General features: G+C 36.7%; 1 protein-coding gene across 2 annotated transcripts in view; it reads left to right on the forward strand.

The window, feature by feature from the left end:
* The first annotated feature begins 968 nt into the window (after positions 1–968).
* The window catches only part of CLDN10 (claudin 10), a 126560-nt gene continuing 100149 nt past the window's right edge, over positions 969–27379 (forward strand). The window contains exon 1 of one of the 2 annotated variants that reach the window (XM_020965811.2): positions 969–1321. In XM_020965811.2, coding sequence (XP_020821470.1) covers positions 1108–1321 — 214 coding nt within the window. In that variant the 5' untranslated portion in view covers positions 969–1107. The remainder of the gene's footprint in view (positions 1322–27379) is intronic. The other variant, XM_078147258.1, reaches the window with a different exon arrangement.

Consider the following 27379-nt stretch of genomic DNA (forward strand, 5'->3'; position numbering starts at 1 on the left):
TTTATATGTCTGACCAAGGACACTAGCAGCTGCTGCTCCTCCTTAAGGAAGCGTTTGAAATCCTGTTTTGTACTTTTTTTGATTTGGGGCTAGAAAAAGGCAGGAATGAATGCTGTTCCAAGTTTTCAGCAATTTGGGGAGATTAAATGTAAATCATACTGGAATCCAAGTAAATCTTTAATTTGTTATGTGATTAAGGAATGTCTGATGAAGAGGAAACCTTATTTCTTTCAGAGGAGGGCTCACAATCTATAGCACCCCTTTCCTCCCAAATTATTTGATTACACATTGGAAATATGAAAATTTTTTGATCTAGAAGAGACCTTATAGATTATCCTTTCATTTAAACTTTTCCTTGTACATGTAAGAAAACTGAGGCCTAGAAAGAAAAGTAACTTGCCTGAAGTCACACTGGAAAGCAATGGTAATACTGGGACTTGAACACAGCTCCTCTGACTCCAAATTCAGAACCTTTAATATGGTCTCATGCCGTCCTCCAATGATGATTCTAAAAAGCAAGGGAAAAAAAAAAAACTATGCCATCATTTTTTCAAGTAGAATTGCAGGAAGGGAAGTGATAGAGATATAAAAGGTCCAAGAAAATCAAACAGCAAATTTCATTCACATTTGGGATGAATTTTGTTATCTTGTTGATGCCCCCTAAATTGCTCAATATAATTGCTCTCCTTTAAAATATTTGACTAAATAAATTTTAAGCATTACAATAGAATTTGTACTTTGTGATATCTGTTGGCTGCATGGTTCGTTAAACTCTAGGCTAACTGAAAATTAAGCATTAACTACAGTATTAACGAGAAAAAAATTAAAATAAAAACTTTTAAAACTAATCTTCCAAATTTTTGCTCATGTTAGCATGGGAAATGAGAGATCGTTTTTGCTAAGTTTATTGTGCCATCTGTAAATCCATCTGTATCCTTAATTTCCACAGAGCTTCAGTCCATCGGAGCATGAAACACTGTCACATACTTACATTAACTTTCTGTAACAGTTATCCAAGTGTGATTTGCTCATGTTGAACCTCTTCATGCTGAGCCCACTAAAGCATTTCCTTGGCCTTGCACAGTTCCATCGAGAAGGCTAAGAGACATGTTCTGGGCCCAGATTTTGGCTCTTGTGTTTGGCGTTGGTGGAGTTGGAGCCCTTATTACTGCCACTGTGTCCAATGAGTGGAAAGTAACCACCAGAGCATCGGCAGTTATCACTGCCACTTGGATTTTCCAGGGTCTTTGGATGAACTGTGGAGGTAACGCATTGGGCTCTTTTCATTGCAGACCACATCTTACTCTCTTCAGAGTACCAGGTAATTATAGTATCTTTGTTTGGACAGAAATTAATTTCTTCTTTTCTCCCTTTCCCTTCTTATTCTCTATGATCTCCCCTTCTTTGCCCCCACACTATTCAGCACTTGCTTTACATTTGCAGGCTCTGGAAGACTGAGGGTTTAATTAAGGATCCAAGGTTGGGGCTAGAAGGGGTGTGGCATGGTTGTATTGGTTACACCATAAAGACAGGCCTTATTAGGAACACAAGAACTTAGAAATGACCTACTGATCTTGTAGAAATGCCCAGTGGCATTAAATGGGCATTAAGTGCCCATTTGATGTATAATAAACTCAAAGATGGAAAAATATAAGGCTTATAATGAAAATATATTACCATCTGGAAGGGAATAATCTTTTTTGAAGCAAGATTTTATTTGCCCTCAGGTATAAAAGCTTTCTGATGTGGAAATCTAGATGTAATAATGGAATAGACTTCCAAGAAGTGCTTGAAGGTTACCCTTCCTTGAGACTAACATACAGATTAGTGAAAGCCTTAGATGACCTACTCCTAAAGACATTTCTGGAAAAGGGAAGGGATTAGGTAAACTAAACAGGTTTTTTGCATCTCTTATTTGTTACTCAGCAAGAGATTAAGAGATCAACACAAAAGAATAAAAAAAAAAGAGGCTGCTCATTTTACATTAATTATGCATAATATATTTAGATATGGATATTCATAATATAATAACAAAAGGGTACTGAATTCAGAGGACCTAGATTCAAATCCTGCTCCTGTCACTTTCTACCTTTGTGATCTTGGTCAAGTCATATAACTTTTCTGAGCTTTGGTTTGCCTGTTAAATGAAGGGGTTGGAATAGATAATCTTAAATATTTTTTTTTGGCTACTCAGTTATAAAGAGAAATATGTTGCATACTTACAAATGGACTAAAACAGATGGATGTATATGGAAAGAGGGAAAATGTTAAAGAAATGTTTACACATAAAAATACCTATTAATACTATCTTTTAGGAGATAGTTGTCTTTAAATCATTGCAAAAATGCTCTAAGGTTACTCTGCTTTTTTGCATATTGCACTATTACTAGCTTAAAATAAATAGAAAACTTATTGCATAAAGAATTGTACCTCAAGGGTGTGATGATATAACCCAAATGGGATGTTTTACAGAAAAACCTAAAAAAAATTTAAAGAATTTAAATGTTCAAATGGTAAGAATGTACCTTGGCCTTAGGAAAGAGACAAATAACATTTTAACTCAGAAGTTACTAAAGCATAATATTTTATGGGACCTCATGTCAAGTGTGTGTGTCATTAGTCTACAATCAGTGCAAAGGGATAAAGAAAGTATACTTAGTTCAAGTCAGGGGATTTCTAATGATCATCACATTAAATGTTCAAGCTTGAATGCCCATGTTAGGCCCTCAAATGCCAGGGACATGCCAAAATGCCCATTCGAGTGAACAAATGTTTCAATATCAGTGTCAAAGTGCAACATTTTTACTTGGAAGTTGGTATATGATATGAATTACTTAAGACCTATTTTAATCAATTCTAATTCTCTGCATCTCTGTGGCTTTTTCCCACAAAAGCTGTTTTTTCCTAAGAAAGTGAAGTTTAGAAAAAGCAAGTTAAGTTCAGGAGCTGTCACCTCCCTATATGCTTCCTATGGTTTCTCTTCTTTATTGCTTTGATGATCACTGGATCCCTCCCTGTAGATTTCAGGCAGCAAGGAGAAGTAGCAAAGAAGTAGGCTTTTTTGTGCTTTGGAAACTAAATGCTATCTAAGTGTGTACTGTTGTTTGTTTTTTATTAGCAGTAGCTACTAAATGCCTTGCTTTCACTCTATAACTTTTGCCAGCAGCTAGCAATCTTAATGTCAAAGAATCAGCTTTTGACCTAACTTTCCAAACAAAGTGGGTTACTTAGAATGGGACCATATGACTTTGACTGCTATATGCTCAAATGTGTGCCAGTAAATAATTATATGGAATTTACACTTGCAATTGCACGTTCATGTGCATGCAGAAAAAAAGCCCCTTTGAGAAACACTGTTAGATATTGTATAGACTTATACATGATCCAGATTTATATGTTTATTTATTTATTCATTCATTCATTCAACCACTGATCAGTCCATACCTATGGTTTTCATTCAGTGAAGCAAATTCTCAGTATGGAAACTTCTTCCACTGATTCAGATTTATTTGCAACTTAATCTTAGAGAGTTGCCTGCAGCGTTGGTGGTGAGTGACCTCGTCATGGTCACACTGCTAACATGTCAGGCTTGCACCCACTTCTTGATTTCAAGGTCAATTCTTTCTCTACTTGCCATGTTGCCTCCAAACACACTCCATTCATAACAATCATTTTTCCCCTTTGATTTCACTTATTTCTTTTAATTGTTGAGGCCATTTCTTTTATTTCTACCATATCTTTACATACTGCCTAGTCAAGCAGTTCACATGCCTACTAACAGGTGGAAGGGTGACTATCAGAAGATGCTATGCCTAAATTAGAATAAAATTTGTATTTGATATATCCAGAATCAAATTCGTTTATAAAAGGCCCATGTAGGGTTTGCTGAATACATCTATTAAAAAAAAACCCACAGGAACAATGATTCATCTTTCCACGCAAATGGGAACTCACAGATCTTGGATTTCCTTACAAAGATGGAGCAAATCCAAAAGGTACTAATGGTTCTCCCTTTATTCTTAAGTGAAACTGGAACAATGACAGAGTCGGGAGTGCAGTATTGTTGTTCCATTTCCTTTATAACAAAATGTGACTAGGGAAAGCAAACAACTACCTATAAGGAAATTAACACGGGTTCATATCATTTTAATCATGCGTACTTTTAAACTATTTCTTTGATGTCAGACAGACTTTCTGAGATTGAAACACTGTTTCAGGACAAAGAAAATACAAATCCTTCCTTAGCTACCAATTTTTCATTTCCTGCCTATATATTTACTAGAACCAGAAGACTTTAAAATTGGAAGCCTAGAGGTCATGTAGCCCAATCCTCTTATTTTCACTGTTAAAAGAGCAAGGCCTAGAAAGTTTAGGGAACTCACTCAAGATGATACATCAGGTTTGCAGTAGAATCAGAACTAGAAATCAGGCTTCTTGATTCCCAGCCCAGCATTTTTTCTACCATGCAAGCAGCATGGTAGTTGGTAGTTACTGTATAATACTCTTAGCAGTTAATCTCTATAAATATCCAATCATTATCTCAACTGAATTTTTTTTGGTAATAGAAATTATACCATCTTCAAGAAATATTATACTTCCTTTTTAAAGTTAGTTTTTTATTGCGAAGTCAACAACACAAACATTTCAATATCCCAAATACAGAAGTTCATAGTCTTAAACATTAGAAATCAATAGCTCTTTGCCCATATTGACAGGCTAACCTCCTTCTAATAAAGCACTGTGGAATCATTTCTAGAGAAGAGATTATAGAGAGAGGATATTGTCTCTGTGTATGTGTGTGTGTGTGTGTGTGTGTGTGTGTGTGTGTGTGTGTGTGTTGGCTTGCGCATGCATCTGTGCCTGTGAAGGTCACATGGTCACACCACCCACCAGCTACCAATTGCTTTCAGTTACAATTCACTGCCCTTAGAAATACTAAAACACACTGGACTAGGTATCAGTGCATTCTTCTCCTATTCATAATTGTGAAAGTTATAACTTTCCATTTTCTTCTATCTGCTTTATGATATGACATAAATAATTCGTCTGTTTGTAGTTTACTGTGGTATATGGCATATAGGTATGTAAACCTAATTTCCTTTTTTTTGGTCTTCATTTTATTTATTTATTTATTTTTATTTGAAATATATTTTGATAATTTATTTCAATTATCATTGGTTTCCTTTACAATTCTACACGTTTTATATATTGAAAAGCAATATCCTGAGAAGGGGTGCATAGGCTTCCCTAGACTGCCCAAAGTGTCCAGAACACACACAAAAAGTTGAAACAGGAAGGTATCCTCACCCTAAAACACATTTTGGACCTGCAGTTCTATGAGGAGATAGTTCTTTGGTTCATAAATCTCTAGTCTGTTAAAATGCTAGTTCACCTAAAAAAGAAAAACACATTGAGCTCTTGTCAGTTATTTACGTTTCAGCGTGAACAAGTTTATAGGTGTAAACCTAATTTCCATCAAACTACTCAGATTTCCCAGCATCGCTTGCTTGTCAAATAAAAAGGCTCCTGGCCTACGCTAATTGCTGTGTTCTTGGTTTTATAAAATATTATGTTGTTGTATGAGTTTGCTTCTAGGTTTTGTTCATCTGGTGGATTCCACTCTTCAACTTTTCTATTTTTCAATATCAAATAGTTTTGATAATAACGTTTTATAACAAAATTTGAGAACTTATAGTACCACGTCCTTCACTGTTACTTCTTCCCATTATTTACTTTGAAATGTCTAAACTTTTGTTCCACCATTTGGATCATTATGATTTGTCTAATTCCATAAAATATCCCTGATAATTTGTTTCATATAGTGCTATATCAGTATATTCATTCTAGCGGTATCATCTTTTTTATTATTATTATTATTATTATTATGGTGCTGCAGTCATGACCACTGAGTAATTCTTTTGTGATTATTTAGGTGTTTTCTGTGCCTATAAATGTTGTTTCGCAGTTGTTTCTAATCTTAGTCCCATGTGTGTTTTAGCAGTTTAAATCTCGAATGTTTTATTCACTTTGTAGTTATTTCCTATCTTTTCCTATTGGTTTTTGTTAATAATTATTAAAGTGCTGATGATTCTTGTGTATTTATTTTATATTCTTCTACTTTAACAAAGTTAAGAATTGTCTCATTTGGTTTATTCATTGATCCTCTAAGAGTCTCTAAATAAACCATCGGACTATTGTATTACAAAAAAAAAAAAAAAGGAAAATTTGTTTCCTTCTTGTCAAGCCTTCTTCCTTTAATTTCTTTTTCTTCTTTTACTGATGACGCTAGCATTTCAAATGTTGTGTCCAATAATGGAGACAAGAGATATCCTTGCTTCAACCCTAAGCTTATTGGTCAAGTTCCCAGTGTTTCTCCATTGCAAATAATTGTTAGTGCTTAGTTTAAGATATGAACTTTTGATCAAATTAAGGAAATCTATTCCACTTCTATTGTAAAGCGTTTAAAACATGATTTCTTGCTATATTTTGTTGAAGGATTTGCGTTATCTGTGGTTACTGGAACATAGATAAACCTATGGGTTTTATTGTTACTAATATGATAAATTGTGTTAATTATTTTCCTAATGTTTAATCCTTATTTTCTTTTTGTTATACATCCAATTTGGTCCTAAGGAATAGTCTTTGACATCGGTTTGGGAACCATTTAAAATATATGTATCAACATTCATTCGTAATATCTATGACTTCATCAGCTCTGTTCTCCGGTTTTGATATCAGAAACATTTGTCTCGTGCAAATTGTTTGGCAATATGTATTTCTTCTCTGTTTTTGAGAATAATTTATATAGCATGGCAATTCTTTAATTGTCTGGTGGAATTTACCCGTAAATATGTCAGCACTGGGTATGTTTTTCCTTTGGTAGGTCACTTATGACTTGCTCAGTTTCTCTTTGTGAGACTGTGATAGGTAGATCGATAGAAAATACACTGTTAGTCTTTTAGGAAAAAAAAACCTAGCTTTGATTTTATCAGTTTATTAGCCTTTGTTTTCAATTTTACTAATTTCTCCTTGCTTTCTAATTTTCTTCTTTTGCACTTATTTTGTAATTATTTTTTTAATTCGATAAGGCAGTTGTTCTTTTTTGTTAATCTACTTTTTTCAGAGATATAAATTTTCCTCAAAGGATTGCTTTGGCTATATCTCATATATTTTTTGAATGTTTTTATTTTATTTCTTCTCAGTTATATGTAAAAATAATTTTTTTAACATTTTAAAAAACATTTTTGAGTTCCAAATTCCCTCCCTCTGTTCCTCTCTCTCCTCTTCCTTACTCGAGAAGGCAAGCACTTTTTTTATAGGTTATACATTGTTCAGTCACGCAAAATATATATCCATATTAGCCAAGGTTGCAAAAGATAACAAAGACCAAAAAACAAAGAAACATACAAGAAAAATAAAGGAAGTAAAAAAAATTATGGTTCAGTCTGCATTCAGACTCCATCACTTCTTTCTCTGGACTTGGATAGCATATTTTATCATAAGTTCTTTGGAATTGTCTTGGATCATTGTATTGCTAAGAATAGCTCAGTCATTCATAGTTGTCATGGTACAATATTGCTGTCACTGTATACAAAGATCTCTTGTCTCTGCTCAGTTCACTTTGCATCAGTTCATGCAAGTCTTCCCATATTCCATATATTTTGAAATATTATCACATTTATTATTCTCTTTGGAATAATTATTGATTGTTTCTCTGAGATGTTCTTTGACCCCCCTTGTATTTAGGATATCATTATTCGACATTCAGATCTGGATTTTTTGTTCCTAGTTCCTTTTTAAAAAGTCTTTATTTTATTGTGTTATTATCTATACAGGATGTATTTTAAATGCCTGCCTTTCTCCATTTTTAACTGTGAGTTCTTTATGTCCTATAATAGGATCAATTTTTATAAAAGTATTTTTCTGGTATAAAAGCACATACATATATTTGTGTTTTAATATTTCCATTCAACAATTGTCTACCAAAACTATTTCCCCAATATCCTGTCAAATCTATAATTTCCTTCTTGTTTCTCATACTTTTATATCATTCTGAAAGAGAAATGCTTAAAGTCACCTACAATTAATGTGCCACTTTCCAAATCATCTCAAATAACTTTTCTTTAATGTGCTGAAATGCTATGTCATTTGGTGAAGATATATTTAATACTGAAATTGTTTCCATCAATCAACAAGCAACAATTGTTTCCATTGATCAGCAAGTGCTTATTACATGCCAGGCACTGTGCTGAGCATTTTATTATTTGAAGAGGGAGGACCTGTGGCCATAAGGTCATATGTAGCCCTCTAGGTCCTCAAGTGTGGCCTTTTGACTGAATCCAAATTTCACAGAATTTGTTCTGTAAAACTTGGACTCAGTCAAAAGGCCACACCCGAGGACCTAGAAGATCACATGTGGCCTTGAGGCCAAAGGTTCCCCACCCCTGAAGGCACACTGGTTTTCATTTTTGATTCTCTTGACAATATCTATTTTTACAGTTTACTTAAAAAAATTATGATTACAACTTCTGGGTTTTTTTTTTCTGAAGTATACTCAATTTTGTTCTAGCCCCTCATTTAATTCTGTAGGTGTCTTTATGTTCTAAGTGTGTTTCTGATATGCAATAAATTGTTGGGATCTGTTTTTTATTTTAAATTCTGAACTTCCACATACATAGTAGAACATAAGATAGTGTATGTTAAATCACAAATTTCTATTATGTAAAGCTTATTTTTATTTTAAAACATATAAGAAACTCAACATGTGACTTTCAAGGATGGCCAGCTTATCTGTTCTTTCTAGCCTGCCTTGGAGTCAGGAGGACCTGAGTTCAAATCCGGCCTCAGACCCAACACTTATTAGCTGTGTGACCCTAGGCAAGTCACTTAACCCCAACTGCTTCACACACACAAAAAAAGAACACTTCAATGACCCTTTTCTCTCTCTCTCTCTTTTTTTTTTTTTTGGAAGTTACCCTAAACACAGCAGTCTCTCCTTCCCTTCCCACCCCAAAATGAAAAAATAAAAGAGAAAGAAAACACTAGGTCCCTGTGGTTTGTTTTGCTTTCAGCAGTTTGGTCCATCGACTCCTACAAATATCCTACTCAGCTCTGCTGCTGAACCCAGGCACATAGTCTTTAATTCTGCCATTATTACTAATCTCTTTTTTATGTACTTCCCTTGTTCTGCCCAAACATAAACATGCTTCACAATCCCTCTTTTCTTTGTCCCTACCCAGATAGCTGAATGAGCTTCATCAGAGGAATCCCTTCCTAAGATATATTAATTCTCTTCTTCCCCTTCCCTACATCTTTCTGCCTTTCACTTCTCTAGACCCAAGATGTCAAACTCTCTGGACAACTACCTGCTAAACTCCCAAGTGCATCCAGATTAAAATATAAATTAGGAAATGTTTAACAAAATAAATAATAATACAATACAACAAAGATAATGTTAGTTTGTGGTTTTCTAAGTCAGTATTTAGGCTGCAGGGTTCCTTTTCTATTTGAGTTTGATATCACTGCTATACATTATGATCTTCCTTCATGGGCTTTGACCACAGATTATTCTACTAATGAACATATGTAACATGAGATTTTCAAAAGGATATCCTCTCTTCCCAGATTGTAGTTCTAGATTTCCCCTGACCTCCCATTTTCTTTGTTTTAAAGACTTTCTTCCCACAAATAACAATTCTCAATTGAGGAGAGTGATGAGATGGAAAGAACACTGGATCTGGAATTGGAACCTGGGCCAAAACCTGAAAAAATTCAGGTTCCACCACCTGAAGCAAGCCCTTCTATTTCATTAAGCCTCAGTCTCCCCATTTACAGGATGAGCAGGTTAGACTAAATAACCTCTAAGAACCACTATTTCTTTAAGTCTTTCATCCTATTCACTTCTTCTAACTTTCCTTTCTTCCAGGCTACTTCTTGTTCCCTCTTCAAGGACTTTACCCATATATGTTCTCCCTGTTTTCTTAATTACGCATAGACAAGGTTTCTTTCTTTGCCAAGTCCAGATATATGTGGTTAAGGATTCTCTTTCCCCATGCTCATCTGTCTATTTATTCATCTGAACGATCTTTATCTTTGACATTGTATTCCAAGAAGTATTAATTTGATTCTTCTCCTTTCCCACTCTTTCTGTCCTGTACAGTACTTTAATCTGTTCCCTTAAACATGATCTTTGTTCTTTCAATGAACTTCAGAGATTTTTAAAAGATACTAGACTTGCTGCATGTAAACAGTACTTTATCTCCTTGATCTTTTCATACAATATGGACTGATTTTATCTTTCTTATATACAAACAAGTCAATGACTGCTGTGGTTTGTCTCTGTATTTCATTGTCTAGTATAGTACTTACACAGGAGGTATTTAAGAAATGCTAGTTAAACTGAAGTAACGAAGTTGTATGTTAAATGACCTGCCTACTTTTTCCTTCAATAAGGATGATTTACATTCCACCTTCCTGCTAAAAATCCGTACTTTTCTCATTGATGGTTAAGAACAACTTGGTAAGATACATTGTTTCAGGGTGTGAGTGGGAAGGAACTGATTTGCTTTGATTTTGGGGTATATAATATTCCAGTCTTTTATTTCATTTCTTATGGATGAGAAATAGTACTGAGCACCTCGGGCTACTTTTTCTTAATATGTGATGGACCTTCTCCTGGCTGTTTGCAAGATGTTTTGTTTAATGTTGATACTTTGAAATTTGGAGATTATGTTTCTGAGTGAATTGAACTTGGATTTTCTCTCTGCTGATGTCCTAAAGATTGTGTTAATTTACACATTTCCTGTTTCTAATACTTTTAGGTAATTTTTCTCATACGGACCTTTTTGGGCTTCGATTTTTTCACAAGTCATACAAATGAGTCATCTTCTATAATTTCTAAGGCACCTCCTACCTCAAAAAGTTTATAATTGCCAGAGCCCAACATTTCAACTTAACAGCATTATTCTACCACCACTGTCCATATGGTAGCATGTAGTTTGTGTGTGTATGTTATACACATATATGTACATACAGCAACATAGACATATTCTTAAGGAAGCTGGTATTGGGGCATTTAAAATAATTTTAGCAGCAGAAATCTAAAAAAAGAAAGCAATTAGTTTATTTTTCTACTTTTCCATGGAAGAATGCCTGCCTTGTCAACCTTCTAAACATTAACATGGATTCCAGGTTATTTTGCATTAAGAAAATGTAAATGGATTTGGGGATCTTAACTACAATTTGGCATAGATAGCCAGATGACCCAAGATAAGCTGCCAAGTTTTCAGTGCAATGAAACCATCTGGCAACAAGGCAACATACTAATAATGTTCTAAAAGTTCAGACATCTGATTAAGTTAGTGCTAAACATATTTCCCCTCACACCCCAAAGGCTTCAGTTCTCTCATCACCACCCCCTAGCCATCCCTAAAGAACAAAATATGGCATAACTTACTTCTGTAAGGATTTTTCACTCCCAGATCATTTCTATGATCTAATTATCCCCCAGGACATAAGGCCAACAAAATAATGGAGACAATCTGACAACATAGGCATGGATTTTTTGCCCATTGAAATGTATAATTTGATCCATGACACAAAAACTATACAAGTGAACTTCAAACAACATGAGTAACTGACATCAGAATGTAAGGGAAGATTCAATTCAATTCAATAAGGATTTATTAAATGACTATGACATGTAAGGAAGGCCCTATGTGCCGGAGATACACAGGGGAAAAAAAAAAACCAATTCATCCCTTCCAGGAGCTTATCTTCTACTGGGAGGAAACAATATATATTCAGATAGGAAGTATAAAATATATAAAAGTTAAGACAAAGTAATGTGGGTGGGAAGAGAGTGCTAAAAACTGGGGAAATCAGGAAAGACTTCATGTAGGAGGTGACAACTGAGCTGAGTTCCTCTGAAAGAAAATGACGAAAAGCTTTATAATACCTTTTAAAATGTCCGTTCTTTCTGGTTGCATCAGTACTATAGAAGTAGCACCTGATGTAATCTTGTTCTTTATTCATTTCAGTGGCTGATTTGCCTTAATTTGTTTTAAGCTAGAACTTAGTCAAATACTCAGAAACCTCAAACTAACATAAATACCAACATTTTTCCCACTACTCTTCTCTGTGTGGGTATTAGTAACTCTGACTCCTGAAACAACCACAAATAACCTTATATTTGTCCACGTTCCAGACAACATGTGATACCCAGACCACATTTCCAGCAGGCTGTTGACACAGCCAGTGCTCCAAGGCAACATCTCAGTGAATCCATAGCTATATTTAGACAATAAAACCTGGAGCCTCAGTAAATCAGTCTCTGTGCCAATATCCTTAGGCTGCTTATAAGCCTGAGATCCATCCATGGCTTGATGCACTAGAAATTCTAAAGAGTGATGGGCATCTTGTCCATCTGGTAGACAAGTGTTCACACCCGAGATTCAAGGACAAGCCACAGATTAGGCAGTTAGCATGACAGCCCCTAAATTAATGAGGACAGCAGCCTCATTGACAACCTACCATAGTAATTTCTACAGCTATTCAGTGAATAATCCCAAAGGAAACCTCACATCATATAACCATAGGACAGTAAGAAGTCACAGCACTGAAGGAAAATATCCATGATTATAATTTAGGATAAGACTCAATCAGCAGATTTCATGACTGCCTCAGTACTTCAGTATTTCAAGGGTCTTCATTAAAAAACGAAAAAGTTCAAGCCCTCAAGGGATTTGTTTATATTTTTTGAAAGTAATATACTATGTATACAGATAAGTATAAAATAATTTGAAGAAACAAAAAGCACTAATAACTGAGGGATTAGGAAAGGTTTCTAATAGAAGGTGGCACCTAAATTGATCTTTGAAAGCCATCAAGGGATTCCAGTGAAATGAAGGATAGAATGAACTGACCAGTGAGCCCATTCCTCCTATGCATGTGTATGCAGAGTGCTCAGCCGAGGCAATCCTATGAAGACATTCTATAACTGATTTCAATGCAATAGGTGGTGATTGGCTGTAGGGGTTACATTCAAGGCACTAACCAGCCAAAGGGAGTCTTTTGCTCTGCCTCTGGCTCTTTGCTGCCTGGATATTGTTCCGCTGACAATAAGGCAGACAGTGACGTAAAGTGAGAGGCCATAGGCCCACTTCATCCAAGGCCCACATATAGACCATAAATACAGGCCTCTGTCCTTTGCCTCTTGTATTTGTTCTTTCCTGTTTTTAGGCAAAGAAGTATTGGTGGCAGCTAGGACATTGTGAGCTTCAAAAGGTTAGAATTGTGAGGCATCTAAAGTCTGGGAGATGGAGCCTATGCTGGGTTTTGTAGCCACCTCAGAAGGTGAGGTGCAAAGTACAGAGTAACCTGTTTGACTCAAAACAAATCAAAGACAGCTAAAAGAGATCTTCAACAATTCCTGTTTGGATGTAAACTTGGTGGGGTCAATGCTATTTAGAAACTGCTTAAGGTTAAGCCCAGTTTTCCCAGAGACCAAGGTGGAGTTAGGGTAAAGTGTGTTCCAAGGTGTTGGGGAGCAGCAGGCATGTTTGTACTTCTCTTCTCTATATATCTTCAAAATAAATATCCATTTATGGATATTAATTTATGTTGACTGGTTAAATGGAACTGAGACACTAATCACTGGTGTTTAAGGGAGGAAGACACATCAGAATGGGGTCTTAAGCTGATAGCATTAGAGAAGAATCAGCCTCTAACTCCTCAGGGTACCCTAGAATCCTGACGGGAAGATGTATCTGGCCCTGTTCTGGGAGAGTAAGTCCAGAGCATCATTTCACTAAGATACAGAAACTGGGAGAAAGTGTATTCTAGATATGTGGGTCAGCCTGCACAAGTGACATGAGTGATCCATCCACCAATGCAGCCTGCAGCTGTTCCGTGCCTCAGAGGGGTCTTAACTTAAAGTCCACAAGAGCTCCAGGGACAGATTTCAGTGGGTCCATGAACTTGTATAAGAAAAAAAAAACTACATCTATATTTCAGAAGAATTGGTTTCCTTTGCAGTTATACATATTTTATTTTACGCATTTAGAAACATTAGTCTGAGGTGTCTGCAGGCTTTATGGGACATACAAACAGGGGTCCATGACATAGGAAGTTTAAGAATCCCTGCCTTAGAGAGACTTTCCACATGAAGTGTTTCCTGATCCTCTAAATACCTGTGCTTTCTCCCTAAAACTACCTTGTTTTTAATTTTACTACATTTTTTGAACCTGGCCTTGTGTGGCAGGGGAACTGGACCACCCCTCCCTGCTGCTAAGAGACCCTTAACTAAGGACCTAGGTTATGTTGACCAGAAACCCAGTCAGATCATAAGACCGATGCAAGGTGTTTTCTCACAATTGTACATTGCACACAACTCATATATCTTCTCTGAAAACTGTCCCTACACTGATCAATCAGTTATAGTTTCCATGTTCCTTTGATTGTTTACAGATACCCGGGGAGAGTGGGATACCTCTTTTTCTGATTTCAGAGAATTGCACCTGTTCATTCTCCCCCTTCCAATTTAGAAAGTTCCTATCTTTTCTCCAATTAGAGATCAGAATACCTAATGTTATACTGTTTCCTTTTGATTAATTGGTCTTATTTGATTAATTGTTTTTAATGTAAAAAAGTCTGTCTCCCCCTGAATTTGGAGTCTAGGACTAAGCTGAGCATTTCAGAAACTCATTCATTCATTCATTCATTCATTCATCCTTTCATTTATTTAACAACCATTTATCAAGCACCTACTCTTTGTGAAGCATTTTATTAAGTCCTGTTGAGGGTACAAAATTAATACATGAGGTGAACCTAACCAAAACATATATGTTTAATACAAAATAACAACTATACAATACCTGTAACAGAACAGAATAGGAGGATATGATAAGTACAAAGGACTCTGTAAGATCACAGATATTACTGAATACCATGCCTGGCATCAATTAGTCAACAAGAACTTGTTTAGCATTCATTATGTGCCAGGTACGGAACACAAACATTTGCAAAAGTGCTTTAAAAACGTTATCTCATTTGAAGCTTACAATATTCCTACAATCAAGGTACTGAATCTGCAGGTATCATGGTATCATCCCACTTTACAAATGAGGAAACTGCAGCTCAGAGGTGTCAGCTGCCCACAGACACATAGCTAGGATGTTTCAGAAATTGTATTTTAGGTCTTAGGTCTTCTAGCCTATAAAACTAGAACTATATCCACTATGTCTTACTGTCCCTCAGAAGTAACCAAACCAGCTGTCAAGTGTCTGTTATACATTGATTAAACTAAATAGACTAATAGGTTAAATAGACTAAATAGAAATTCAGTTCAAGAAGAGTAAAAGGAAAGCAATGGGAAAGAGGTTTTCTTTTTCCCTGGGTCAAAAGAAATACATACTTTCCACAAATTAGGGATAAAATAAGTAACTACAGATTCAATTTAGAGGTAGAAGCAACCTTAAAGGTCATCTAGTTAAACGTCATCATTTTACATATATGGAAAATGAGGACAGAGAAGTGTAATAACTTACTTAAGGTCACATTGCTAGTAAGGGGGCAGAGCCAGGATACAAGTCAGATTCTTTAACATAAAATCTAATGCTTTTTACCTCTGTAATACAATCAAGTTTTATTTGTTTTAATTTAGAAAGTCAATGACCTTATGCTAAATCAACTTGAAACCTATCTTAACTGACATGACATGAACCGAAGCATTTAAATTACAATCTCAGGATGTTTTAGATTAGAGGATTCTTACTTTCACTAGACTTTAGGATTAGTAAGAGTGTATGACCTGTCTGATGAATTCCTTGCAAAGCTTCTCAACCAAAACATCCAGAACATTTCACTGGATTAATGTGCAACTTGTGAGTTTCTATTCAATTTGCTTCTAAATGCTTCCTTCTCTTTCCATCTCTTATTCTTAAAATGGACAGGATCAGACTAGCTATGGTCCCCAAGGGGTTCACCATAATTGTATCAAAATAAGAGGTTTGACTATCAGGTGATGAATTGTTTCTGCCACACGTGGTAGGTAAAAGATGAAATGACTGAGATTTGAGCTTCCAAGAATTTTGATTTATTAAGCACTGCATGCCAATTGTTCAACTAACTGGGACCAGACCTCCTCAGCTTAGGCCATTCCGGAGTCAAGTCAAACCAGACACTGGTATCAACAAATCCAGAAGCAGAAGTAGGACTCATTTAACAGAAGGCAGAATAATGGTAAAAGCTAGTGTATTTGTATGGAGAAGGGAAAACATCAGGCTGAAACACTGTGGAAAAAAATAACACAAGGCATTGATGAATGACTGCATCTCATACAAAGTCTTTTGAAACGTATTCTTGCATGGTAGAAACTTGTTAGCCACCTCCCCTACTCACCCAATGGTGTGGCACCTCCGTAAGCCCAGACACCATCTCTCCCCAGAACTTGAAGTTTATAGCCTGGTGGGATAGTAGTGGCAGAAAGACTCCACTAACCCTAGTAGATGTTTATTTCACATTTGTTCCCAAGTTCTCTTCTTGCATTCAGAGATCTGGCATTCTGCTAAGTATCAGAAGCAGCCTCATTGACTGCAATCTAGAATCTCCTAGATGATATATTCTTCTTGTCTCTCCATGATTAGTACAGATGGGCCAATATTCAGTAGTCTGAGATAAAGGTAGACTTGCTGCAAAAAGGACCTGTGTAACCAAAAAATATAGATAAGTAGTGATGAGGGGAATACTAGGTAGTAGGCCATGGGATTCAATACCTGAGAGATGGAGAAAGGGCTTACCATCCATACTGCCCGTTTCCAATAAGGGCTATGGTTATATAGGTTTCAAGAGGATGGCCACTATACCTATGATCTCCATAAAGTTGCAATAGCTTTCAGTCAGGTCTTATAAAGGACTTTGTGTACCCATAGGCAGTACTATAAACCATTACAGACAGTCTTTAATTCCTCCAGGGAGAAACTGCCTGAGGCAATAATTCAAGGGTGCTGGGTGAGGACAGAAAACAACTGGGGGCAGAAATCACAGTTTGCATAAAAGAGTATATTCTGGATAGATGAATGATTTACATTATTGTAACAGAATTATGTGATGGGCATTAAATGAGCCCAATAATCTTGATGGTAAGAGGTATGTCACGTGATTGTGTCTGGGGAAGGATTCCAAATATATGCTGTCTAAAGCAAGAAAGGCCTGAATTCTCAGATATACATACAAGTTAACCTGCCCTTATCACTAACCTTATTTCTCAAGCTCCCCGATCGCTGTATATGTTATGCCCCTCTAACACAGAGGTTCTAAACCTAATTCATAGACCCCTTTAGCTGTCTGGTGAAGCCCCTGGATTCTTGAGAATAATATTTTTAAATGCATAAAATAATAGGATTAAAAAAGAAGTTAATTATATTGAAATATAGTAATCAATATATACACATATAGATATATACATATAAACATACATGTACATGTCTATGTATGTGTGTGTGTATATAGACCATGGCCTCCAGATTAAGAACTCTTGCTCTTGATCTATGGAATCCCTGAGAGCAGAATCTCTTTCATTTTGTTTTTATATTCCTACTCTAGAATAGTGAAATGCAAATAATACATATTTAATAGGTACTGTTAATAGAACAGACTCAAACCAGGGTTGACATATCATAAAAAGGTAGATTTTTCCTTGGAGAGATTTTCTCTGCTTTCTAAGAGCTTACAAATTAATTCAGGAGATAAAACACGCCTAAAAAGATAAATAACAATAATAGAAATGTTCAAGGAATGGTATAGATGTGCTTTCAGAGGAACTAGATATAATTATAGCCTGAAATTAGAAAGTTTTCTGAAGCGGATGTGACCTGAAGAATGGAGCAGAGTTTGGAAGGGAAGGGGAAATGATATTCCAGGCAAATGGAAAAAATATTCCGGGCAGGGATATAGCATGAGCAGAGAACAGGAGGTAAAATGAGGCAGTTAAATTTGGTAGCAGGTAAAAGTAGTTCAGCTTAACTTAAACTCAGAGCTTCTTTTGAAAAATAGCAGGAGATGAGGTTGGAAAGGTTATTTAATGTCAAATAGACAAGGGCTTTTATTAACAGAAGCTTGGAATTTATCCTTATTAACAATGAGCTTTTTAAGTTATATTTTTTTTTAGGAAGAATAATCTGTACTGATATGCAGGATAAACTGAAGAGAGGGGATAAAAACACCATTCCAGGAAGGTATTTATATCAAGGTATTTATGTTGTTACGTATGAATATAAATACTTCCAGACGTTCATCACCTCTCACATGAAAATAGTCTCCTAAGTGGTTAAGAAGAGTATTATTGTAAATGACATGGACTTCTGCAGCTGCAAGCAGCTTGGGAGCATTCAAAGTGTTGTGCATTGTCCGAATTGCAACCTGGTCATATCACCAACTGCTATTAAGCTGTTAACTGTCTCAGCCTTTAAAGTGCCAACAGTTTCTCTCTCACATGGGTTAATAGGCTGTGTCCTGTTTTTCTAGGGCTTATGGCAGTTTGGTGGACATATATATATGGACATCACACGTTAATTTATATTTAAAGAGGAAAATGTCTCATTTAAGTAAGCAAGAACTTTTCAAGAAAATTGTAGCATATTTTCTTCAGTGTGTTGAAGCAAATGTCATTTACAGAAACACAATCTCTTTGAAGTGATCTGGTCTATCACCTTTACTAGCAAATGAAATCTGATGTGTTCTTTTATAGATCCTACTATTCATTCATTCATTCATTCATTCAATCATTAGCAAGTATGCATTGAGAGTCTGTTAAATACAAAGCACTATGCTATGTACTATGCAGGCTAAAAAAGTGTATAGCTCATAGTCCTTGGCCTCCATGAATTCACAATCCAGTGAGGTAGAGGGAAAAAAGAAACCATACAAAATCATCTGCAATGCAAGGCAGACTTAGAGAATACCACTATAGGTAAGATATTGAAAATGAAAATACTATCGGTATTCAGAACACAGAATGATTGTTTTTTGCTTTGGTGATTAGAGAAAATTTGAAACATTCGACCTGGTCCTTGAAGTATAGATAGGGTTTTGATAGAAGGAAATACCAAAAAGGTCTTTTCAGAGAGAGGCAACAGTACAAGCAAAACCTTGAAGACAATCAATCAATCAATCATCAAATCAGTAAGGATTTATGAAGTGTTCAGCAAGTGCCAGGTACTATGCTAGAAGACTAAAGGGGTGAGCAGGTAAAGGTGATCAGCCTTTGTGGACTGGAAGACATGGTTTATGTTCAGAAGAAAGAGAGAAAAGGCTAGAAAAATGAGTTTCACAAATGTCAAAAAACTTTGAAAATTAGGAAATTCAAACTTTAAATTTTCTTTGTTAGGCAAGGGAGAGCCATTGAAGGTTTTTGATCAAGGAAGTCAGGGTGAAAATGTTTTAGGAAAATTAATGTGGTGGGAACATGAAGGATGAAGCCTTTGGATGTCTTAGGGATGAAAAGAATCTGGTGGGAATGGGCAAAGTCAAAGTAGATTCACAACTTTTGAGCCTACATTACTGAGAAAATAGTGGTACTATAGACAGAAATAGGGAAGTGAGGAAGAGAAGAAGGAGCTAGTTTAAACAGGTCTGTCAGGGGAGGTGGAAAAGACTAATTTTATTTTAAATAGAATAAATTTGAGGTAGCATGGCATAATAGAAAGTCAGAAAAACCTGGGCTCAAGTACTGTGTCTGATACATACCAGCTGTGACATCCTGACAAGTCGGTCAAGCTTCTTCAGTGCCTCCTCAACTCTTTAAGACTGTAAGGTGCTGATTTACTTAACTTTGCAGGCCTCTCAGCAAATCTATAAAAATAAAAAATAATAAATTGCAGAGAAAGCAATGACCTGAAATTGGTAGAGGTAATCTCCTTGCTAAGAGTTCTCTACACCAAATGAAATCACAGGTCCAGTGCAATCTAAAAAAAAAAAAGATTTTTGAGGTGCTGGGGTTACAGAATTGGAAACAAGGAGAGGTTAGGACTACAAGTACATTCATTTATTCATTCGCTGAACATTCAACAAATATTTATACTAAATGTAAGGCCTTGTGCTAAAGACGGGGGATTAGTAAAAGGGGGGGCTTCTGCCTTAAAAAAAGCTTATATTTTAGTAAACTAGATATAATGTTGAGAGTAATCATATTTTCCAGAGACAGTAAATTTTGCTTTAGATAAAACATGCTGCATTCTATGCTATAATATCATATGTGAATAAAGCTGCACCAACTCTTAAGTGAGTAAATTACAATATCCAAATAAAATAAGAAAAAAAATGTATCCTTGGGTTTTGCAACTACATAAATCCTTGTTAACTAGTAGACAAGAATCTATTTTACTTTTAATTGATTAGCAAACTACTCTCAGATGTTGGGACATTTGTTTCTGTCATATCTGTCAGTTCTAATCTTTCATCTCATAGTATGTGGGTATACCCTCCAAGGCTTTGTTCTAAGCCATCTTCTCTTCTATCTCCACATTCTCCATCTTTGTTATGTCATTCAGTTATCCATGTAGATGACTCTTAGATCTACATATCCAATCTTACCCTCAATCCTGAGCTGCGGTCTCCATCAACAACTTCCTACGGGTCATTTCCCACTGGATGTCCAATAAGATCTGAAATGATCAAAACAAAACTCTTCTTTCTTCTAAACACCTTTTTCTTTCTTTCTTTCTTTCTTTCTTTCTTTCTTTCTTTCTTTCTTTCTTTCTTTCTTTCTTTCGCCTCCTATTAATTTATTTACCTTAGTTTTCAACATTCACTTGCACAAGATTTTGAGTTCCAAATTTTCTCCCTATCTCTCCCCTCTCCCCACCCCAAGAAGGCATGCATTCTGAATGCCCTCTCAGCCAATCTGCCCTCCCTTCTAACATCCCATCCCTCTTATCCCCTTATCCTCTATTTTCCTATAGGGTAAGATAGTTGAGTGTGTAAGTTACTTCCTCCTTAAGCCAAACATAATTAGTGTAAGATTAATTCATTTCCTCTCATCTTCCCCCTCTTCCCCTCTACAGTAAAAGCTTTTCCTTGCCTCTTTCATGTGACGTAATTTACTGCATTCTACCTCTCCCTTTCTCCTCCCATTACAAACTTCTCTTACCCCTTAATTGTACTAGTTTTTAGATATCATATCATCCCTTCATATTCAACTCACCCTGTGCCCTCTGTCTCTGTCTCTCTCTCTCTGTCTCTCTCTCTCTCTCTGTCTCTCTCTCTCTCTCTCTCTCTCTGTATATATATGTGTGTGTGTGTGTGTGTGTGTGTGTGTGTGTGTGTGTGTGTGTGTGTGTGTGTTCCCTCCAACTACCATAATACTGAGAAAGGTCTCATGAGTTACAAATATCTTTCCATGTAGGAATATAAATAGTTCAACTTTAATAAGTCCCTTATGATTTCTCTTTCCTGTTTATTTTTGCATGCTTCTCTTTAGTCCTGTATTTGAAAGTCGAATTTTCTAGTCAGCTCTGGTCTTTTCATCAAGAATGCTTAAAAGTCCTCTATTTCACTGAATATCTTTTTTCCCCTGAAGGATTATACTCAGTTTTGCTAGGTAGGTGATTCTTGGTTTTAATCCTAGCTCCTTTGTCCTCTGGAATATCATATTCCAAGCCTTCCAGTCCCTTAAGGAAGAAACTGCTAAATCTTGTGTTATCCTGATTGTGCTTCCATAATACTTTAATTGTTTCTTTCTGGCTGCTTGCAATATTTTCTCCTTGACCTGGGAACTCTGGAATTTGGCTATATTATTCCTAAGAGTTTTCCTTTGGGGATCCCTTTCAAGAGGTGATGGGTAGATTCTTTCAATTTCTATTTTACCCTCTGATTCTAGAGTATCAGGGCAGTTTTCCTTGATAATTTCTTGAAAGATGATATCTAGGCTCTTTTTCTGATCATGGCTTTCAGGTAGTCCAATAATTTTTAAATTCTCTCTCCTGGATCTATTTTCCAGGTCAGTTGTTTTTCCAATGAGATATTTCACATTGTCTTCTATTTTTTCATTCTTTCGGTTTTGTTTTACAGTGTCTTGATTTCTCATAAAGTCACTAGCCCCCTATTGCTCCATTTTAATTTTTAAGGAAGTATTTTTTTTCAGTAAGCTTTTGGACTTCCTTTTCTATTTGGCCAATTTTGCTTTTTAAGGTATTCTTCTCCTCACTGGCTTTTTGGACCTCTTTTGCCATTTGGGCTATTTTTTGAGGTGTTATTTTCTTCAGTATTTTTTGGGGTCTCCTTTAGGAAGCTGTTGACTTGTTTTTCATGATTTTCTTGCACCACTCTCATTTCTCTTTCCAGTTTTTCCTCTACTTCTGTTACTTGATTTTCAAAATCCTTTTTGAGCACTTCCATGGCCTGAAATCAATCACATTTTTCTTGGAGGCTTTGGATGTAGGAGCTTTGACCTTATTGTCTTCTTCTTGTTGAATGTTTTGATCTTCTTTGTCACCAAAGTAAGATTCTATAGTCTGAGTTTTTTCCACCATTTGCTCATGTTACCAGCTAATTAGTTGACTTTTAAACTCTCTGTTAAGGTAGGGCTCTGCTTCCAGTATGGAGCGTATACTGTCCCAAGCTTCAGGGGTTTTGTGCAACTGTTTTCAGAGATACTTCTAGGAACCTGTAAATTTTCAGTTCTTCCAAGGTAGTGTGATGAAAGGAGAGGTATTTACTCCTTTCCTGGCCTGCGCTCTGGTCTATGAGTGATTACACTCTTTTCTGCCTTGGAAGTGTGAGGAAAATTCCTTTTCCTCTGCTGCCACAAGCTCTGTCATTCCAGCATGCCTCCTTGCCCCAGAACTGCCACCTAGCACTGTGACCCAGATCCAAGCACGGGCAAAGCAAGAGAATTCTGCCTCAGCACCAGCAAAAAGATCCCTGCAATCCTCTTCTGATCAGCTTCTCAATCCCCACCCCCCCAACATGGGCTGAGAGCTCCAGAAGCAGCTGCCACCGCCACCTCCCTTGGGCTGCACCAAGGCTGGGGCCGGATCATACTCCTCTCTCACCCAGGTCCAACAAACCTTTCCTACTGACTTTCTAAGTTGTCTTTGGCATTTGTGGGTTGAGAAGCCTGAAAACTGCCATAGCTGCCAGTGATTCAGTCTCCTGAGGGCTGCTGCAGGTTTGCTGGGACCCCATCTTTGCCTGTGCAACCCATGCTGAACTGTACTCCTTTCCCAGCCCAGCGCAACAGACCTTTCCCATAAACCATCCAGGCTGTCTTAGGCTGGAAATTTGTTTCACTCTTTTTGTGTTTTCTGCTGCTCTAGAATTTGTTTAGAGTCATTTTTTACAGGTATTTGGAGAGGTTTAGGGGAGACCTCAAGCAAGTCACTGCTTTTATTCTGCCATCTTGGCTCTGTCCCAGCCATTTTCTTTTTAACTTCTCTGTTTCTATTAAGAGCACTTCTAGTCACCCAGATATGCAAATTCAGAATCACTCTCAATGCTTGACTTTTCCTCACCTCCATCCATATCCAATCAGTTGTAAAAGCTTATTGATTCTACCTCAACATGGCTCACATTCATCCCCTTCTCTCCATTCACATAGGCCCTTCTCTTCTTCAGGCCCGTCACCTGGCCCATTGCAATAAACAGTTTCTCTCCTCTCAAATCTATCTTCTACATAGCTTCCAAAGTGATATTCTCAAAACCCACTACTAATCACTCTACCTTCTTCTTTAAAAAGCTCCAATTGGGGTGGGGATGGAGTCAAGATAGTGGAAACCCCTCCAAATGTCTGTAAAAAAAAATGACTCTAAACAAATTCTAGAACAGCAGAACCCACAAAAAGACACTTCACAAATTTCCATCCCAAGACAACCTGGGTGGTTGATAGGAAAGATCTGTTGCACCCGGCTGGAAGAGGAGCATAGTTCAGCATGGGCTTCGCAGGCAAAGACAGGGCTAGAGGAAACTCAGAACAGGCCTCAGGGCACTGAATCATGGGAAGCTGGGGTGGTTTCCAGATTTCTCAACCCACAAATGCCAAAGACAACTTAGAAGGTCAGTGGGAAAGGACTGTTGGAGCTGACTGAGACAGGAGCATGGTCCAGCCGTGGCCCTAGTGCAGTCTGGAGACAGCAGCCCACAGATGGTGGGAGGGATTGAGCAGCTGATCAGAGGGGGATTGCAGGGATCTCTTTGCTGGTGCTGAGGCAGGATTCTCTTGCTTTGCCTGTGCTTGGATCTGGGTCGAAGTTCTGGGTGGCTGTCCTGGGGCAATGAGAAGTGCTGGCATGGTGGAGCTTATGTCGTTCAAGAGAGAATCCTCCTCACATTTACAAGGCAGAAAAGAATGGTTGTGGTCACTCACAGACCAGAGCACAAGGCAGGAAAGGAGTTAAACACTCTCTTTTGATCATACCACCTTGGAAGAACTGAAAATTTACAGGTCCCTAGAAGTAGCTCTGAAAACAGTTGCACAAAACCCCTGAAGCTTGGGACAGTACACCCCTCCACACTGGAAGCAGAGCCCTACCTAAAAAAAGTTAAAAAGTCAACTAATTAGCTGGGAACATGAGCAAACAGCAGAAAAAATTCAGACAATACAAAATTACTTTGGTGACAAAGATCAAAACACACAACCAGAAGACAACAAAGCCAAAGCTCCTACATCCAAAGCCTCCAAGAAAAATATGATTGGTCACAGGCCATGGAAGAGCTCAAAAGGGATTTTGAAAATCAAGTAAGATAAGTAGAGGAAAAACTGGAAGTGAAATGAGAGTGACGCAAGAAAATCATGAAAAAACAGGTCAACAGCTTGTTAACAGAGACCAAAAAAAATACTGAAGAAAATACCTTAAAAAATAGACTAACCCAAATAGCAAAAGAGGTCCAAAATGCCAAAGAGGAAAAGAATGCCTTAAAAAGTATAATTGGCTAAATGGAAAAGGAGGTCCAAAAGCTCACTGAAGAAAATAGTTCCTTATAGACCAAAAACTCACACCACATACCAAAATAAAGTGAAAATGGGTTCATGACTTAGATATAAAGACTGATACTATAAGCAAACTGGGAGAGCAAGGAATAGTTTACCTGTCAGATTTATGGAGAACAGAAGAATTTATGACCAAACAGGAGATAGAAAATGTTACAAAATGCAAAATGGATAATTTTTATTACATTAAATTGAAAAGTTTTTTTTTTATTTTTAGGCAATTGGGGCTAAGTGAGTTGCCCACTGTCACACAGCTACTAAGTGTCAAGTGTTTGGTCTGAGGCTGGATTTGAACTCAGGTCCTCCTGACTTCAGGGCCAGTGCTCTATCCACTGCACCACCTAGCTGCCCCAAATTGAAAAGTTTTTGCGCAAACAAAGCCAATGCAACCAAGATTAGGAGGGAAACAGAAAACTGGGAAAGAATTTTTACAACCAGTGTCTCTGCTAAGGGCCTCATTTCTAAAATATATAGAGAACTAAGTCAAATTTATAAGAATACAAGTCATTCCCCAATTGATAAATGGTCAAAGGATACGAACAGGCAGTTCTCAGGTGAAGAAATGAAAGCCATCTATAGTCATATGAAAAAATGCTCTAAATTACTATTGATTAGAAAAATGCAAATCAAAACAACTCTGAGGTACCACATCACACCTATTAGACTGTCTAACATGACAAAACAGAAAAATGACAAATGTTGGAGAGATGTAGGAAAATTGGAACACTAATGCATTGTTGGTGGAGTTGTGAACTGATCCAATCATTTTGGAGAGCGATTTGGAACTATGCCCAAAGGGCTATAAAAATGTGTATACCCCCCAAAAAATGTGCATACCCTTTGACCCAGCAATAGCACTTCCAGGGCTGTATCCCAAAGAGATCATAAAAATGGGAATAAGACCCACATGTACAAAAATATTTATAGCAGCTTTTTTTGTGGTGGGAAAGAATAGGAAATTGAAAGGATGCCCATCAACTGGGGAATGGCTAAGCAAGTTGTGGTATATGAATGTAATGGAATACTATTGTGCTGTAAGAAATGATGAGTAGGTAGACTTCAGAAAAACCTGGACAGACTTGTATGAACCGATGCTGAGTGAAATGAACAGAACCAGGAAAACATTGTACACAATAACAGCCACACTGTGCGATGACTAACTTCAACAGACTTAGCCTTTCTCAGCAATGCAAAGATCTAAGACATCTCCAAAAGTCTCATGATGGAAAATTCTATCCATATCCAAAGAAAGAACTATGGAGTTTGAATGCAGATCAAAACATACTATTTGCTCTTTTTTTTTCTTCTGTTTTGTTTTGTTGCCTCTTTCTTGTGGTTCCTCCTATTGGCTCTAATTCTTCCTTACAATATGACTAATGTGAAAATATTTTCAATAGGTATGTATATGTATAGCCTATATTAGATTGCATAACATATTGGGGAGGGAGGTGGGAAGGGAGGGGGAGAAAAATTTAAAACTCAAAAGCTTATGGAAGTGATTGTTGATAACTCAAGATAAATTTAAAAAAAAGAAAATAGTTCCTTAAAAATTAGAATGGAGCAAATGGAAGCTAATGACTATGAGAAATCAAGAAATTATAAAACAAAACCAAAAGAATAAAAAAAAGAAGACAATGTGAAATATCTCATTGGAAAAACTGACCTGGAAAATAGATCCAGGAGAGATAATTTAAAAATTATTGGACTACCTGAAAGCCACAATCAAAAAAAGAGCCTAGACATCATCTTTCAAGAAATTATTAAGGAAAACTGCCCTGATATTCTAGAACTGGAGGGTAAAATAGAAAATGAAAGAATCCACCTATCACCTCCTGAAAGAGATCCCCAAAGGAAAACTCCTAGGAATAATATAGCCAGATTCCAGAGTTCCCAGGTCAAGGAGAAAGAAACAATTAAAGTATTATGGAAGCACAATCAGGGTAACACAAGATCTAGCAGTTTCTTCCTTAAGGGACTGGAGGGCTTAGAATATGATATTCCAGAGGTCAAAGGAGCTAGGAATAAAACCAAGAATCACCTACCTAGCAAAAATGAGTATAATCCTTCAGGAGAAAAAAAATGGTCACAGATGCACATACACACACTTCATATTTACTTCAATCAATCAATCAAGAAGCATAAATTAAGGGCTCTATGCCAGGCAGCGTACTAGGTGCTAGACATACAAAGACAAAAAAAAAATTTCTGCTATCAAATTGCATTCTAATAGAGGAAACATGTACATATTTATATGTTTATAGATAGATAGATAGATATACACACGTGTGTGTATACTTATGCATATGTAAAATAAATATAGAAAGGATAAATGCCAGGTAATTAAGGAGAGAGGGCACTTCCAGTTAGAGGCATCACAAAAGGCTTCAGTGGTGCTTG

Source organism: Phascolarctos cinereus, unplaced genomic scaffold, assembly GCF_003287225.1.
Source record: "Phascolarctos cinereus isolate Bilbo 61053 unplaced genomic scaffold, phaCin_HiC Scaffold_7;HRSCAF=346, whole genome shotgun sequence".
Taxonomy (NCBI): domain Eukaryota; kingdom Metazoa; phylum Chordata; class Mammalia; order Diprotodontia; family Phascolarctidae; genus Phascolarctos; species Phascolarctos cinereus.